The sequence below is a fragment of the Enhydra lutris genome, unplaced genomic scaffold (genome assembly GCF_002288905.1).
Source record: "Enhydra lutris kenyoni isolate GAN:26980312 unplaced genomic scaffold, ASM228890v2 scaffoldscaffold2, whole genome shotgun sequence".
In the NCBI taxonomy this organism is placed as follows: domain Eukaryota; kingdom Metazoa; phylum Chordata; class Mammalia; order Carnivora; family Mustelidae; genus Enhydra; species Enhydra lutris.
In genome coordinates, this window is record NW_019154086.1 from 83,176,839 (window position 1) to 83,189,833 (window position 12,995).

The 12,995-nt window shown below is 38.4% G+C and overlaps 1 protein-coding gene across 4 annotated transcripts in view; it reads left to right on the forward strand.

The window, feature by feature from the left end:
* LOC111148375 (roundabout guidance receptor 1) overlaps positions 1–12,995 on the forward strand; it is a 417,477-nt gene that overhangs the window by 375,076 nt on the left and 29,406 nt on the right. For 2 of the 4 annotated variants that reach the window (XM_022504899.1, XM_022504908.1), the window contains 4 exons: positions 1,857–2,011; positions 4,733–4,903; positions 6,931–7,038; positions 9,946–10,090. In XM_022504899.1, the coding sequence (XP_022360607.1) occupies positions 1,857–2,011; positions 4,733–4,903; positions 6,931–7,038; positions 9,946–10,090 (579 nt within the window). Of the gene's footprint in view, positions 1–1,856; positions 2,012–4,567; positions 4,904–6,930; positions 7,039–9,945; positions 10,091–12,995 lie in introns of all 4 variants that reach the window. The other 2 variants (XM_022504882.1, XM_022504890.1) reach the window with 1 other exon arrangement.

Here is a 12,995-nt window from a genome sequence, read left to right on the forward strand (position 1 = left end):
CTTGGGCTTGAATCCCAGCCTCTGCCATTCCTTCGCTTTGCGTCGCCAACATTTTGTCTGAGGTTTCCTCACCTATAAAATCTGGAAATAGTGGTAACTACTTGTGGGATGGTTCTAAGAGTTAAGTGACTTGATACAGGTAAAGAACTCAGAACAGTGCCTCACACGTCCTCAAAAACTAAATACTCATCTTTTTTTTTTTTACTCTTTTTTTTTTGTAAGATTTTATTTATTTATTGGGGCACCTGGGTGGCTCAGTGGGTTAAAGCCTCTGCCCTCGGCTCGGGTCATGATCCCGGGGTCCTGGGATCGAGCCCCGCATCAGACTCTCTGTTGGGCAGGGAGCCTGCTTCCTCCTCTCTCTCTCTGCCTGCCTCTCTGCCTACTTGTAATCTCTGTCAAATAAAATAAATAAAATCTTAAAAAAAAAAAAAGATTTTATTTATTTATTTGACAGACAAAGATCACAAGTAGGCAGAGAGGCAGGCAGAGAGAGAGAGGGGGAAGCAGGCTCTCCGTGGAGCAGAGAGCCCGATGTGGGACTCCATCCCAGGACCCTGAGATCATGACCTGAGCCGAAAGCAAAGGCTTTAACCCACTGAGCCACCCAGGAGCCCCTATACTCATCTTTTATTACAGATACGTATACACATATGTACATCTGCATATGTATACCGACCTAAAAATTGTAAATCCATTTTCTTCTTTGGAGGGAAGGATTCTTCAAATAGCAGTCATTTGCAATAGTGAGTTTCCTCAGTTGACTCTCTGAGCCTCATGGAACCCCGAAGGGTGAAGTGTCAGGTTCTTGCTTCCGGGGAAACGAGCAGCATGGTTATCGCACTTCGACAAAGAAAATGAAAGTGTGAAGCAAATCTTTGCAGAATCTGCAGCACCGGTCTGTTCACTGTGGATTGACAGCACACCTTGCCATCATCACCTCTTTTGCTAAATTATCAAATGGAGTCAATGTTGGAGAAGGACATGAGGAATGCCGGGCCGGGACTCTAGTCTTCGTCTCTGGCCCTAGGGGTCCGGGCTTTCCCACTAACAGCCATTGGGGCACTTTTCATTCCCAAAGCACAGGGAAAGGGCATGAACGTCTGTTGTGCCAAAAAAGACAGTAACACTAGTATTTCCTGCCGTGGACATTTTTCGTTCTACCAGATTTAAGTCAGTAACTTTCCTTTGTTTATGGAGGGGATTTATGGTGGTTTAACCTGTCACCATCACAAGTCCTGACAGCCTTCCAGAGCTGTGCACAGAAACCTTGATGAGGCTCCGTGCCCCAGACTCACTGTTTCTTCTGAAACATGGTTTTGAAGAAAATTATGCAAATACGTTCGCTGTGAAGGATCCATTGTCTGAGTGAAGGAGCTTGTTCCATTCAAGAAGAATCATGACTTTTTTCACGAGTCAAAATGAAGGAATGTAAACTGTCTCCACTATGGTATTCGTTCAGCAACTCAAATACCACAACATATAGGGATCCATGGTTTTGATTCCATGTTGGAGTTTTAGTTACTGTGGCTGAATTAGAGCATCGCAAACAGTACAGTGTTGTAAGTCTGACGTACGACCGTGCCCGTTTACAAAGTGATGGCCCTGTATGCAGGGAGAAGATCTCAAGACATCGTATTACCTCACAGTTACCGTGTCGGAAAAATAACTGTAAAATAAAAGGAATAATAATAGCATTCAGCACAGCTGACCAAGTCATGTGTGAGAACGAGATGAAGACCGTGTTGGAAGTCTGAATGGGAAATACCATTTGCTATTTATAAAATATGTGCTTCTATGTGTGTGTGTGTGTGTGTGTGTGTGTGTGTATATATTTTTAAAATTTTTTTCTTTAGGCCAGGACTTCTGAACATCAGCGAACCCGCCACGCAGCCATGGTTGGCAGACACGTGGCCCAACACCGGCAACAATCACAATGACTGCTCCATCAACTGCTGCACGGCAGGCAATGGTAACAGTGATAGCAACCTGACCACCTACAGCCGCCCAGGTTAGAGATGCACAGACAGCTCCCTAAGCCTAAGCACAAGGACTGGCCACAAGAGGGTGCATTTCTTCCCCTCTCCCTACCTCAGAAAGGAACATGTGGCCAACATTTTCATAAAATGTTGATATTGCCTAGCAGATTACCCTGATTGTCTATTTTCTTCATCCCTCTACTTCCACACGTCACCTTCCACCAGAGTTTCCCAGGATGCAATGGGAGAAGGGAGAGAATGAACGCTAGAACAGAGTAAACAAGGAAAAATGAAATCGCACAAAAGCATTCCTCTTTATGAGGATGTGTGTATTCCTACTTTATATCGTAATTAATTATTTTCAGGATTTGGGAAACAGAACAGATCAAAAAGTTTATAAATCTCTAGAATGAACCAAAGTCTTTAATAGCAGTGACCAAAAGAATGGCAACTCTACAACAGTAATAAAAAATGAAAAAATAAAAAATGGTAAACGAAAACTGAAATTCCCAGATTTTTATTGTATACAAGTAAATCCCGAAGACATAACACATATGTGTCTTTTGCAGGTGTGTATGCATACCTTTATTTTATATTGTATAGAAATATGTGTGAGTGAATTACTTCATTAAGATTTCATGCTGAAACGTATTATTAAAATATGGATGTAAAGTATGATATATTGAGAGGGATGACAGAAAATTACTTAGGATCTCTTGCAAAAACAAAACAAACAAACAAAAAAAACAAAGTGAAAACCTTCAATATTCCCAATTGAGAAATATTAAAAGAATCATACAGAGTCAAAAAATAGGAGTAGAGACTTAAAATAACCCATGGAACTGATGAAAAGGGAAATAGAAGATAGCAATTAAGTGAAGATGTTATGCTCCATAAAAAACAAATCATAGCGCAGTCTGTGTGTAGCCTTAAAACAAGCCCAGAGTCTCCACTGGATACAGATATGAACATGGATATAGATACAGATATGACCTATCCATGTATCTATGTCCCTGTTCTCCAGAGGTCCATATTCTAGTTATACAGATAAGTGCTCACATGATTACAAATTTTTTAAAAAGACTGTGTTGAGCCCTGTTAAGAGACAAAAGATGGAAATACCCATTTAGATTAATAGGTAGAGCTGTGTTGTCTAATACGGTAGCCTCTGGCTATAGATGGCTGTTTACAGTTAAATGAAACAAAATACAGTTTAAAATTCAGTTCCTCATTTGCCCTAGCCACGTTTCAAGTGTCTAGTAGCCACATGTGTCTGGCGGCTCCCAAAACGGACAGTGCAGAACAGAGCATGTCTATTATCTCAGAAAATTCTATGGAATCCCGCTCATTTAGAAAGATTAGGAAAGAAAAATGAAATTGGCAAAACCATATGGCCTGGTTACCTAGAAATTAGAAATCGGAATGACTAAAGTCCAGGTGAGTCAAATATTCGTGTTCCCTGCTCATTTATTGTTAAAATGCGGAACAGTTGAATTCCGTATTACAGAGAAGTTGCATATTTCTCTTAAGATGATATTCACGTTTACATCTTTAGTAGCAGCCGTGTTAATTTTTCATCAGCCTATCAAGCTGAAAACCAGTCTTCAAGGTGAGCTGTTAATGTGGGTGCCACCATGAACTACATAGATCAAATAATGATATTTTTAACCATTGTAACTTGACAAATTTTTTTATTTAAAAATGTTTTCATTTAAATTGTGATTTTAGCTCTTCCTGCTGTTTTAATATTTTCAACTGCAGGCTTTAAATATTTCTATTTATTTAATTTTAAGTATTCCATCAGTTATTTCATTTCCTAATACTTCAAGGAGGAGGAGCAAATTAGAGGGACGTTGAAATAGTAGACAAATTAGATATTATTTCAGGCTTTCTTTGATTAAATTACTCAGGCTACTTGTGGTTCGTTTTATCATCATTATTGTCATTTTATACTTCTTGGGGTATCTTTATGAAACCATGAAAAAATTATTATGAACTATCCTTCCCTGATAATGATTATCCTACGTGATCAAGGGAAGATTCAGTAAAATTACCATACACGCTATTTACTATCCCTTTACCTCTGTTCCTCATATCTTTTGATAGAGTTAGTTTGTAAAATATTAAAATCCCAAGCTCTTGGACGGGTAGGCAGATTTCTCCCCCACTGTTGGTCTGGATTCTCTGCATACATGCTTTGTTCTGTTGCTTCAACGACTAACTAGTAGCTTCAGCGAGGTCAGTAATTCCAGACTAGAAAATATACATATGTGGCACATGAAGATATTCACGTGTGTATTATTTAGGTGAAATTTTTATTAATGGGGTTGTTAAAGGAAAATCATCTTAAATTCAAATTCAAAACTAGTCCCTGTATAATTGCTCTGTGTCCTCTCTCATTTCCTCAATTTCGAATTACCTCCTTCAGAAAGTGCCCATGACTACCGAGCCCTTTTTATTGACCACGTTTAAGCTCCTTTTTACTTTACGTAACAATTTTATTGTGCCTCACGAAGCTACTTACAGAGAAATCTAAAAGGAATAACCATGCAGAATGACTTTTTCCTTTTCCTCTCCGTTGCACGTAGCGGATTGTATAGCCAATTATAACAACCAACTGGAAAACAAACAAACAAATCTGATGCTCCCTGAGTCAACTGTTTATGGTGATGTGGACCTTAGTAACAAAATCAATGAGATGAAAACCTTCAATAGCCCAAATCTGAAGGATGGGCGTTTTGTCAATCCATCAGGGCAGCCTACCCCTTACGCCACCACCCAGCTCATCCAGTCAAACCTCAGCAACAACATGAACAATGGCAGTGGGGACTCCAGCGAGAAGCACTGGAAACCGCCCGCCCAGCAGAAGCAGGAAGTGGCCCCGATTCAGTATAACATCATGGAGCAAAACAAGCTGAACAAAGGTGAAAAGCTCTGCCTTTATTCCCAGCCTTTTCTGTCTCCGTGCCCCTAACCTTTCAGCACTCCGCGTCCTGACGTCTCCGGGACGAGCAAATGAAATCTTTCTTTTGTTACTCGCGTTTCCTTATTTCTTTGTTTTCGAAATTTCCAGTGTCAAAGAGTTAATTAGCACAACAATAACCTCGGAAAATTGATTTTATAATAATATATAACTATTTTCAAATGGTTTCGAGATGAATTTAAATTTAATCGCAGGTGAGGGATTGCTTAGCGCAATCTTTTATTCATAAGGCAGATGTACAACCATCACAATACCTCACATTTTAAATAAATAGACTATCCCATTCTTTCCACTCGAGAATGGAAGATAATTGCTTCTACATGGTCATATAAACGAATGGCATTTTTATATCAAACTGAGGAAAAATAATTAAATTAAGCTTGCGCTGGAGAAGTGGTTCAATTTGTTGAATTTCTCCTACCTCATGCAGTCACTAAGACTGCTGCAATGTATGATTTTTGAACCTAAATCATCTTGGTTGACTTGATTGAAGTCTGTCAGGATAGAACCTAAAGTAAATTGTGAAGTGGTAAGAAACAGTGGAATAGTATTTTATAGCCTGAGGGGAATGCTTCTCTGTTATAATATGTGTGAGTTGGACTAGGTAAGTATTTGATTTCTTTATAATCCTTTAGGCTACTGCTTTAATAACATGATTTGCAAAGCTGTAGATCTGGAAAAAAAAAAAAAAAAAGAAAAGCATCCTCTAATATGAATAGTTCAGGGCAATTTTGCACAAGCATCCAGGTAAACGACACATCTTATTGTAGATAATTAGAGGCCTGGATTTATTTTCTTTAGGCTTGAGTTGTGACCATTTTCCTCAAAAATAAAGTGTATGACAGTTGGAGATGACAACCTTCCCATTTGATTAAGTTAGTGTTACATATTTAAATTTTTTTTAAGATTTTATTTATTTAGTTGACAGAGATCACAAGTAGGCAGAGAGGCAGGCAGAGAGAGAGAGGGGAAGCAGGCTCCCCGCAGAGCAAAGAGCCTGATGCTGGGCTCGATCCCAGGACCCTGAGATCGTGACCTTACCGAAGGCAGAGGCTTAACCCAATGAGCCACGCAGGCGCCCCACATATTTAAATTTAACATTACAGTCATCCAGCTTTTTCTGAACTTTGAGAAAACACTCGATTTTCATAAAACCCAGTTCAGTAAATATTTGTTAAGACTCTTGTGCAAGCTCATGACGAAGGCTGACAATGATGAAGAGAGGACAGTTTCTGCAATCCTGTAGTTTGCAGTGGGCTTTCCGTCATTCCTCTTTAGTATGTGGCTTTACTGTGCACTTTGGAAAGGTCTGACAGGCCCCTGAACAAATATTTCAGAGCTCTTATGTATTGTTTATATTGCTTGTAGCAGACTTGGTATGTCAACTGTAGTAAAGACCTAGAATGCAACTAAACTGATGGGTTATTACCCAGTACATTCCAGTGGCAAGTTTACCATTTGGATTTTTACCTTTGCCTAAGTAATCAGAAGCCTTTCCATGGCCTTTGTTTTCTTCTCATGGGTATGTTTTTTTATTAGATATCATCTTGCTGACAAGTTTCAGGGCTTTTTATTTTTAATTTTTTAAAATGATTTGCAGGCATGATATTTTCCTGGTTTCTTATGGCTAAAATGATTTCATGTTACATTTTTCAAGTTAAGAAGTCAAGTAATCCTGGTTTCTGCCTTAGCTGATTTATAAATATTTTAAAGAGACGAAATAGTCCTTCATATGATTTGTACATATCTATGTTTAGTCAGATTTATATAAAGGAGATGATGCAAAGAATCTGGATTTTATAAATCTTAAAGGAGACATGCCTATCTTTTCTTGACTTTTTCCTCCTTTACACTTCTATACATTTAGCAAGTGATCAGCATGGTAACTTAAAAGCCTAATTGCTGGTAAATGATTAAGGCATCCAAGAGAAAGTGAAAGTTTGTTTTTCTTCCATCTGAAATGTCTAGATTATCGAGCAAATGACACAATTCCTCCAACTATCCCATACAACCAGTCCTACGACCAGAATACAGGAGGATCCTACAACAGCTCGGACCGGGGCAGTAGTACATCTGGTAAGTATGGGGAACCAACGAGAAGATCAGTCTCCCCTTGAAAAAAATGATATATCCCACAATTACAGATTGAATGCTAGTGAACTGATGTACACACATGGCATGTCTACGTACTTTATATAATGTGCATTTTTCCAGGCATGGGTCTTACCCTCTGTAATTTGACAGTCCACTCACTCACTCACTAAACCATTTTATGTTCTACTTAGTAACAGTGATTAAAGATCCCGTTCTCCTCCTTGTTAATGAAGTTTTATAAAGCAGAAGCATGGACTAGACTTTAAAGGCAGTTGAAACTTCTTTTTTGCCCTTAGCCAAAATAAAGCTGGAAATGCTGGGCATATACTTAATCTGCTAAATTTGTAACCATTTGAAACACATACAGCACATAAAATCTGAGTACACTGGAGCAGAATCACAGGCCTAAGAGACAGTAACATGAGATCTAGGGACAACGAGAACCTTCTTCCATTGATAAGCTTTCTACTCTCCCTCAGTTCCTGCCCTAAAACCTCAGAAAGCAGCCTTCCAACTTGGGTCTGTAAGAGCCTTCGAAGCCACAGTGAGGCCTTTTCCCCTCATGCTGTTGCAGCTGTTTGCCACCTGTTCTTCTGACAGGGACTGCTGATGAGACCTCGCTGGTACTTAAGTCCTGTTTTTCTGAGGAAAGGCTGTTCACTATTAGAACTAACATGTGGCGCGTCACACCACAACGAGAGCAGAACCGACTGATCTTGCCCCTAGTATGTTTCTGCAGGAGAGGGTAACAATATCACCTCTCAGTACCCGGACTGAAGTTACTGGGAGGTGCTTTTAGGCAGTGTCTCTAACCCTCTTCTGTAACAAATATGACATTTGCATTTTCTCATCTCCCCTTGGCGAGAGCATTGCTGATTTGGCATTGTTAAACCTACTTTTTGTCCCTGATTGAAACTATTCCTATTGGAATGAAAGGAGCTTAGAAATACCTCTTTGCCTTTTGAGATCTACTCTTATTCTATTGTATATTGATTTTTTTTTTTAAACAACCAAAATCTTATAAGGAAACCCTGAATTAACTGGAATTTTAAAGAGGATTTACTCTTGGGAAAACCATAGAAAATATTTTAATATTTGATATCTCATGCCATCTCATGTTTGCATTCTTAACCACTTAGAAAATCATACCTTCATGAGGATAATGACTTTATGATTATTGTGATTAAAATGATTCTGTGTTGTTCATTTTAAATTGACTTTCTCCATCCCTCAGCTTAGAAACCTACATCTTGGTGTTCTGCTGCTAGTTATTATTTGGTGTTCTGTTATTATTCGGTAAAAAGATTTAAAAAATATATAGTTTGGTGTTAATTAGGGGAAAGAATGAAGCAAGAAAGTGATAAGTGGGGACGCCTGGGTGGCTCAGTTGGTTAAGCCGCTGCCTTCGGCTCAGGTCATGATCCCAGCGTCCTGGGATCGAGTCCCACATCGGGCTCCTTATTCTGTGGGGAGCCTGCTTCTCCCTCTGCCTCTGCCTGCCACTCTGTCTGCCTGTGCTCTCTCTCTCTCTCTTTCTGACAAATAAATAAATAAAAAATCTTAAAAAAAAAAAAAAGAAAGTGATAAGTGGGAGAGATTTGTAATGTTAGGCCTCTTAGGACAGATGGGGAGTTATTAGAATAGATACATACCAAGAAATCAAGAGGAAGGCACTGGGTAGGGTCAAGTCCATGATTCTTGCCTAGTCTTTCCAATACGTGACAACTGAGTAAAGTAAGAGAGAATGGAGACATCCAGGTAGAGGCCCGAGAATCGTAATTTATTACTAACAGCCATTCCCTTGACCCATACTTGGTGCAGTAACATACCAGTACAAGAACATCTGGCTTAACACACAGTGACTGGGCCAAAAAGTCCCAACCGACTTAAAAATAAATAAATAAATAAGGGTCATGGAATATACCAAGACCTGTTTCATGCACCATGTAACTTGTAACTGTTCCAGAGAGGTTAAAAATCAAAAGACCAAGAAAATCCACTAATTTTAAGGGATCGTATGAGAAAAATAATTATAGGCTCATCGTCATCCATAATTTCCATAAGAATCTAAAATGTATCATATTGGAGGAGGAAGATAAAGATGATTTTTATCCCCAAATATCTTTTGACCCCAATTTACTTTTAAATGAGTACTCTAAAATGTGCACTTACCTGCGTTTAAAGAATATGCCAAATCTAAAATCAGAACACAGGGGCACTTGCGTAATTGGGTTATTTAAAAGTACTAAAAATGTTCAAGCAACATCATTTTACTCTAAGCCGTAATTTTGTAGAAACTGGGATGAGAAGCACTTCTATCCCTTTTTAAAAATCATTTCTCTGCTTCTTTTGTGGTTACTTATATTAGTTCTTCCAGCAATAATTTTCATCTGCACCTGCCTTTCTGACGAAAACTAGTAATTTCATTGTGCCTAAAACATTTCAATGGACAAGTACAAATTATATGTATTCAGTGATTTAATGCAACAGTGGAACTCTAATAGATCGTATCTGTATCATATTGTATTTTAGGTTCCAGCAATTAAATAATAGAATGGCACTTCAGAAAATATGTCTACAGCTCATTTGTTTTAGGTGATAATCCATAATGCGATTACTTGGTGTAAGAAGATCACTATTAATGATATGACTTGTAAAATTCATTTGCAGTTTTATTGCTTTTTTGCTATTTATTTGGCATTTAAACTCGGCAATACATTGCACCTTCTATTGTACGAAGTTCCGTTAAGATTAATGAAGGAAAGAGTATTTATCTGCTTCTGCATATATGAATTATACGATCATATTTACAGGAAATAATTCACCTGTGGATAACAGAAAAACCCGAAAGGCCAGAAATAAAAAACTTGGGCTTTCTTTCTTTTCAAGGGAGTCAAGGGCACAAGAAAGGGGCTCGGACACCTAAAGTACCGAAACAGGGTGGCATGAACTGGGCAGACCTGCTTCCCCCGCCGCCGGCTCATCCCCCCCCTCACAGCAACAGTGAAGAGTACAGTGTTTCCGTAGATGAAAGGTAAGAAGAATTTCAGAACAGATGTAAGTGGAATCTTCTGATTCCTTAAACCTATGTGAAGGAGTTATTAAACTAGATCACCAAGGGGAGACATTCCCAAGGTCCGCAAACATTTGTCTCTGAAGAAAACAGTATCTCTATGTCAGGAGGATTTGAAAATCGTACTCAGTACTGCCAAAAAAAAAAAAAAAAAAAGGAATTCATGCCTTGGAAGCTTCTTTTGGAACAAAGAATTATGAATTGGAGCATACACACAATTTACATATGTGTTTATCTTATATATGTGTAATTTGCATGTGCCATCATATGTATAAATATATACAAGATCACACGTATCATGATATATATAATCATATATCTATGTGACTTTATGATTTTCAAATATCAGAATTTCTATTGCACATTCTTGAATTTTCATAAAATAAATGTGTAAATTTATACCACAGCTAAGGTGTCCTGAAAACTTTTGTTTGTTCTTAGATATTACCACATTATGCTGAAAACTTTGGGACTTCAAACTCCCTGAGTTGTCTCTCACAAGGATTCAACTAGTACAGATAACCATATCATGTGAGAGCAATAAGAACGTATGTTTCGCTCTCACGCCAGGTTCTATAGAACTGAACCAATAAAACAAAACAGATGTTTCACCGGTATGATCAATGGAGGAGAACTCACCTGACATAGAGAATTAATAAAAAATAAATAAAATCTACCTGAAAATACGGTCTTTTTAGTGACTGTTGTAGAAATAAAGACAACGTTCTTTCATTCTCTACACACGAAAAAGTTTTACAGATCCGAGTATGTTGAGAAACAAAGCTCTGTACCTTTGTTTTTCCAGTCATTTAATTAGTGAATACTGAGCCATTACTCTGAGGGGAAATATAGGGATAAGTTCCTGCAAGTCTCTGGTCACACATTTTTGTCACCTGATCCATGCATAATCTTGTTTTATGTGTGTTTTTGTTTAAAGACACCTTATGCAATATGTATCGTTGGTTCATTTACATTGAACTCACAGTCAGCGGTGCCAGGTCAGGTCATTCCTGAGCAAAGCTTCTCTAAGGCACATATTTTCTCTACTAGGGCAAGTCATCGCTTTTTTGCACTTAGAAACACTAGATCACCCTAAAGCTCTGTCCTTGGGGGCTACCTTAAACAGGGAAGTTATCAATATAAAGAAAAAATCTGAGAACAATGTGTCAATAGATAGACTGAGAAAAGGACACTTGTGTGAAAACTGAAAGAAGGTAGGGTGACTCAGATGCTTCACTGTGAGTATTGACTTTGGGTTACAAATAAATTTTAGCAAGTAGGTGACTTTGTAAGTATAGAATCTACAAAAATGGAGAAATGACTATATTTTTAAAAAAGTCATTTTCTAGGCTCTATTAACATTTACTGCTACTTTAGTCTACCAGAAAAGGGACTAAAATGAAATAAGTGGATATAGTTTTTTAAAACCTTACAGGAGATGCAACTGTGCCCTGAAGGGAGACACTTGTTCTAAGTGGGAAGAATAAAGGTTTCCTGATCTGTTGGCTTTTGTTCTTGACTTTGACAAATGATATGGTTCTTAAGAGGAGGAGGATTTTTATGGCCGTTGTGACCACAGAGAGATGTGGCCTCCTGGAGGACTAAGATGCATCGGTGGGAGGGAGGGAGAGCAAGTTGGGAAGGTGGGTGAAAGCCAGGTTATACAGGTACTTGAATGTCTTATTTTAGGTATTTGTGTATTTCCATCTAATCAGTTACGGGGCCCAGTACTACTGTGCAGCAAATGAATGATCTGAGAGTGATGTGTTATTATAATAAAATAATTTTGGAAGCACTGTGAGGATTCGGAAGGGTAGAGTGACCGGAGACAAAGACATCAATTAAAAAGTTATTGTAGAAGCACATGCAACAGATTTTAGAAAGGGAATAGATTTTGGAGATTTCTAGAGAGGAAACAGAGGTGAACCAGGGAACAGTTCAAGGTTGAAGAGAGAGGAATAAAGCAAGAGGACATAAGATTTCTAGTTTAGAGGAGTGCACAAAATGCTGTTATTTTGTTGAGACAGGAGACATAGAAAAAGTGTCCAAGGGAAGTAGTGGAATTGGTAAAGTGAAGGAAGACACGAAGAAATCATGTTATAAGAGCATCACGTTTCCTGAGTTCAGGTGAACAAAGCAGGTGGTGGAGAGTGAATGAGAGAGAGGGTAACATGAACACAGTTTATATAATGCAATAAATTACTGCCATTTGAATCAATACCCATCTGCCCCAGGGTGAGAGAAAAGAGAAAGGCATGAATGTTTCCCAGATCCATCTAGAGTTTCCACACAGCTCTAGCAGAGGAGTAGTAGGGCATTTTATTGTTTATTGATTCTTTTATTTATTGTGTTTTTTATTCAACGTCCTAAACGCAAGCCAACTCCTTGATTTTGTGCTCAACGGAAGAAATAACAAATCTATTATAATTTCAGAGAAAAGGTGGATTTTCAAGAAATTATTTTTAAGAGTAATTTTTCTCAGAGGTTAACATATCATCTCTGGGTCATCTGTAGGACCATCCCTGAATCGTCTTTTAGATACCATGTTGAAGCAGAGGACTAGACTATGCTACACATTTTGGAAGTACAAAGTTAAAATGCATTAAATAGATGACTTTATTGCGTGACTTCTCAGAGCCTGTAATATGCTAATGTAAATTGTAATCACTCAGAGAAAAAAATATTATATGTAGCACTCACCAACCTTGGTGATAGTGAACTATTTCTTTTGAAGATTATTTATTTGAGAGAGAGAGAGAGAGAACAAGCTGGGGGCAGGGTCAGAGGGAGAGGGAGAAACACACTACCCCCCTGAGCAGGGAGTCTGACTCAGGGCTGGATCCCAGGACCCAGAGATCATGACCTG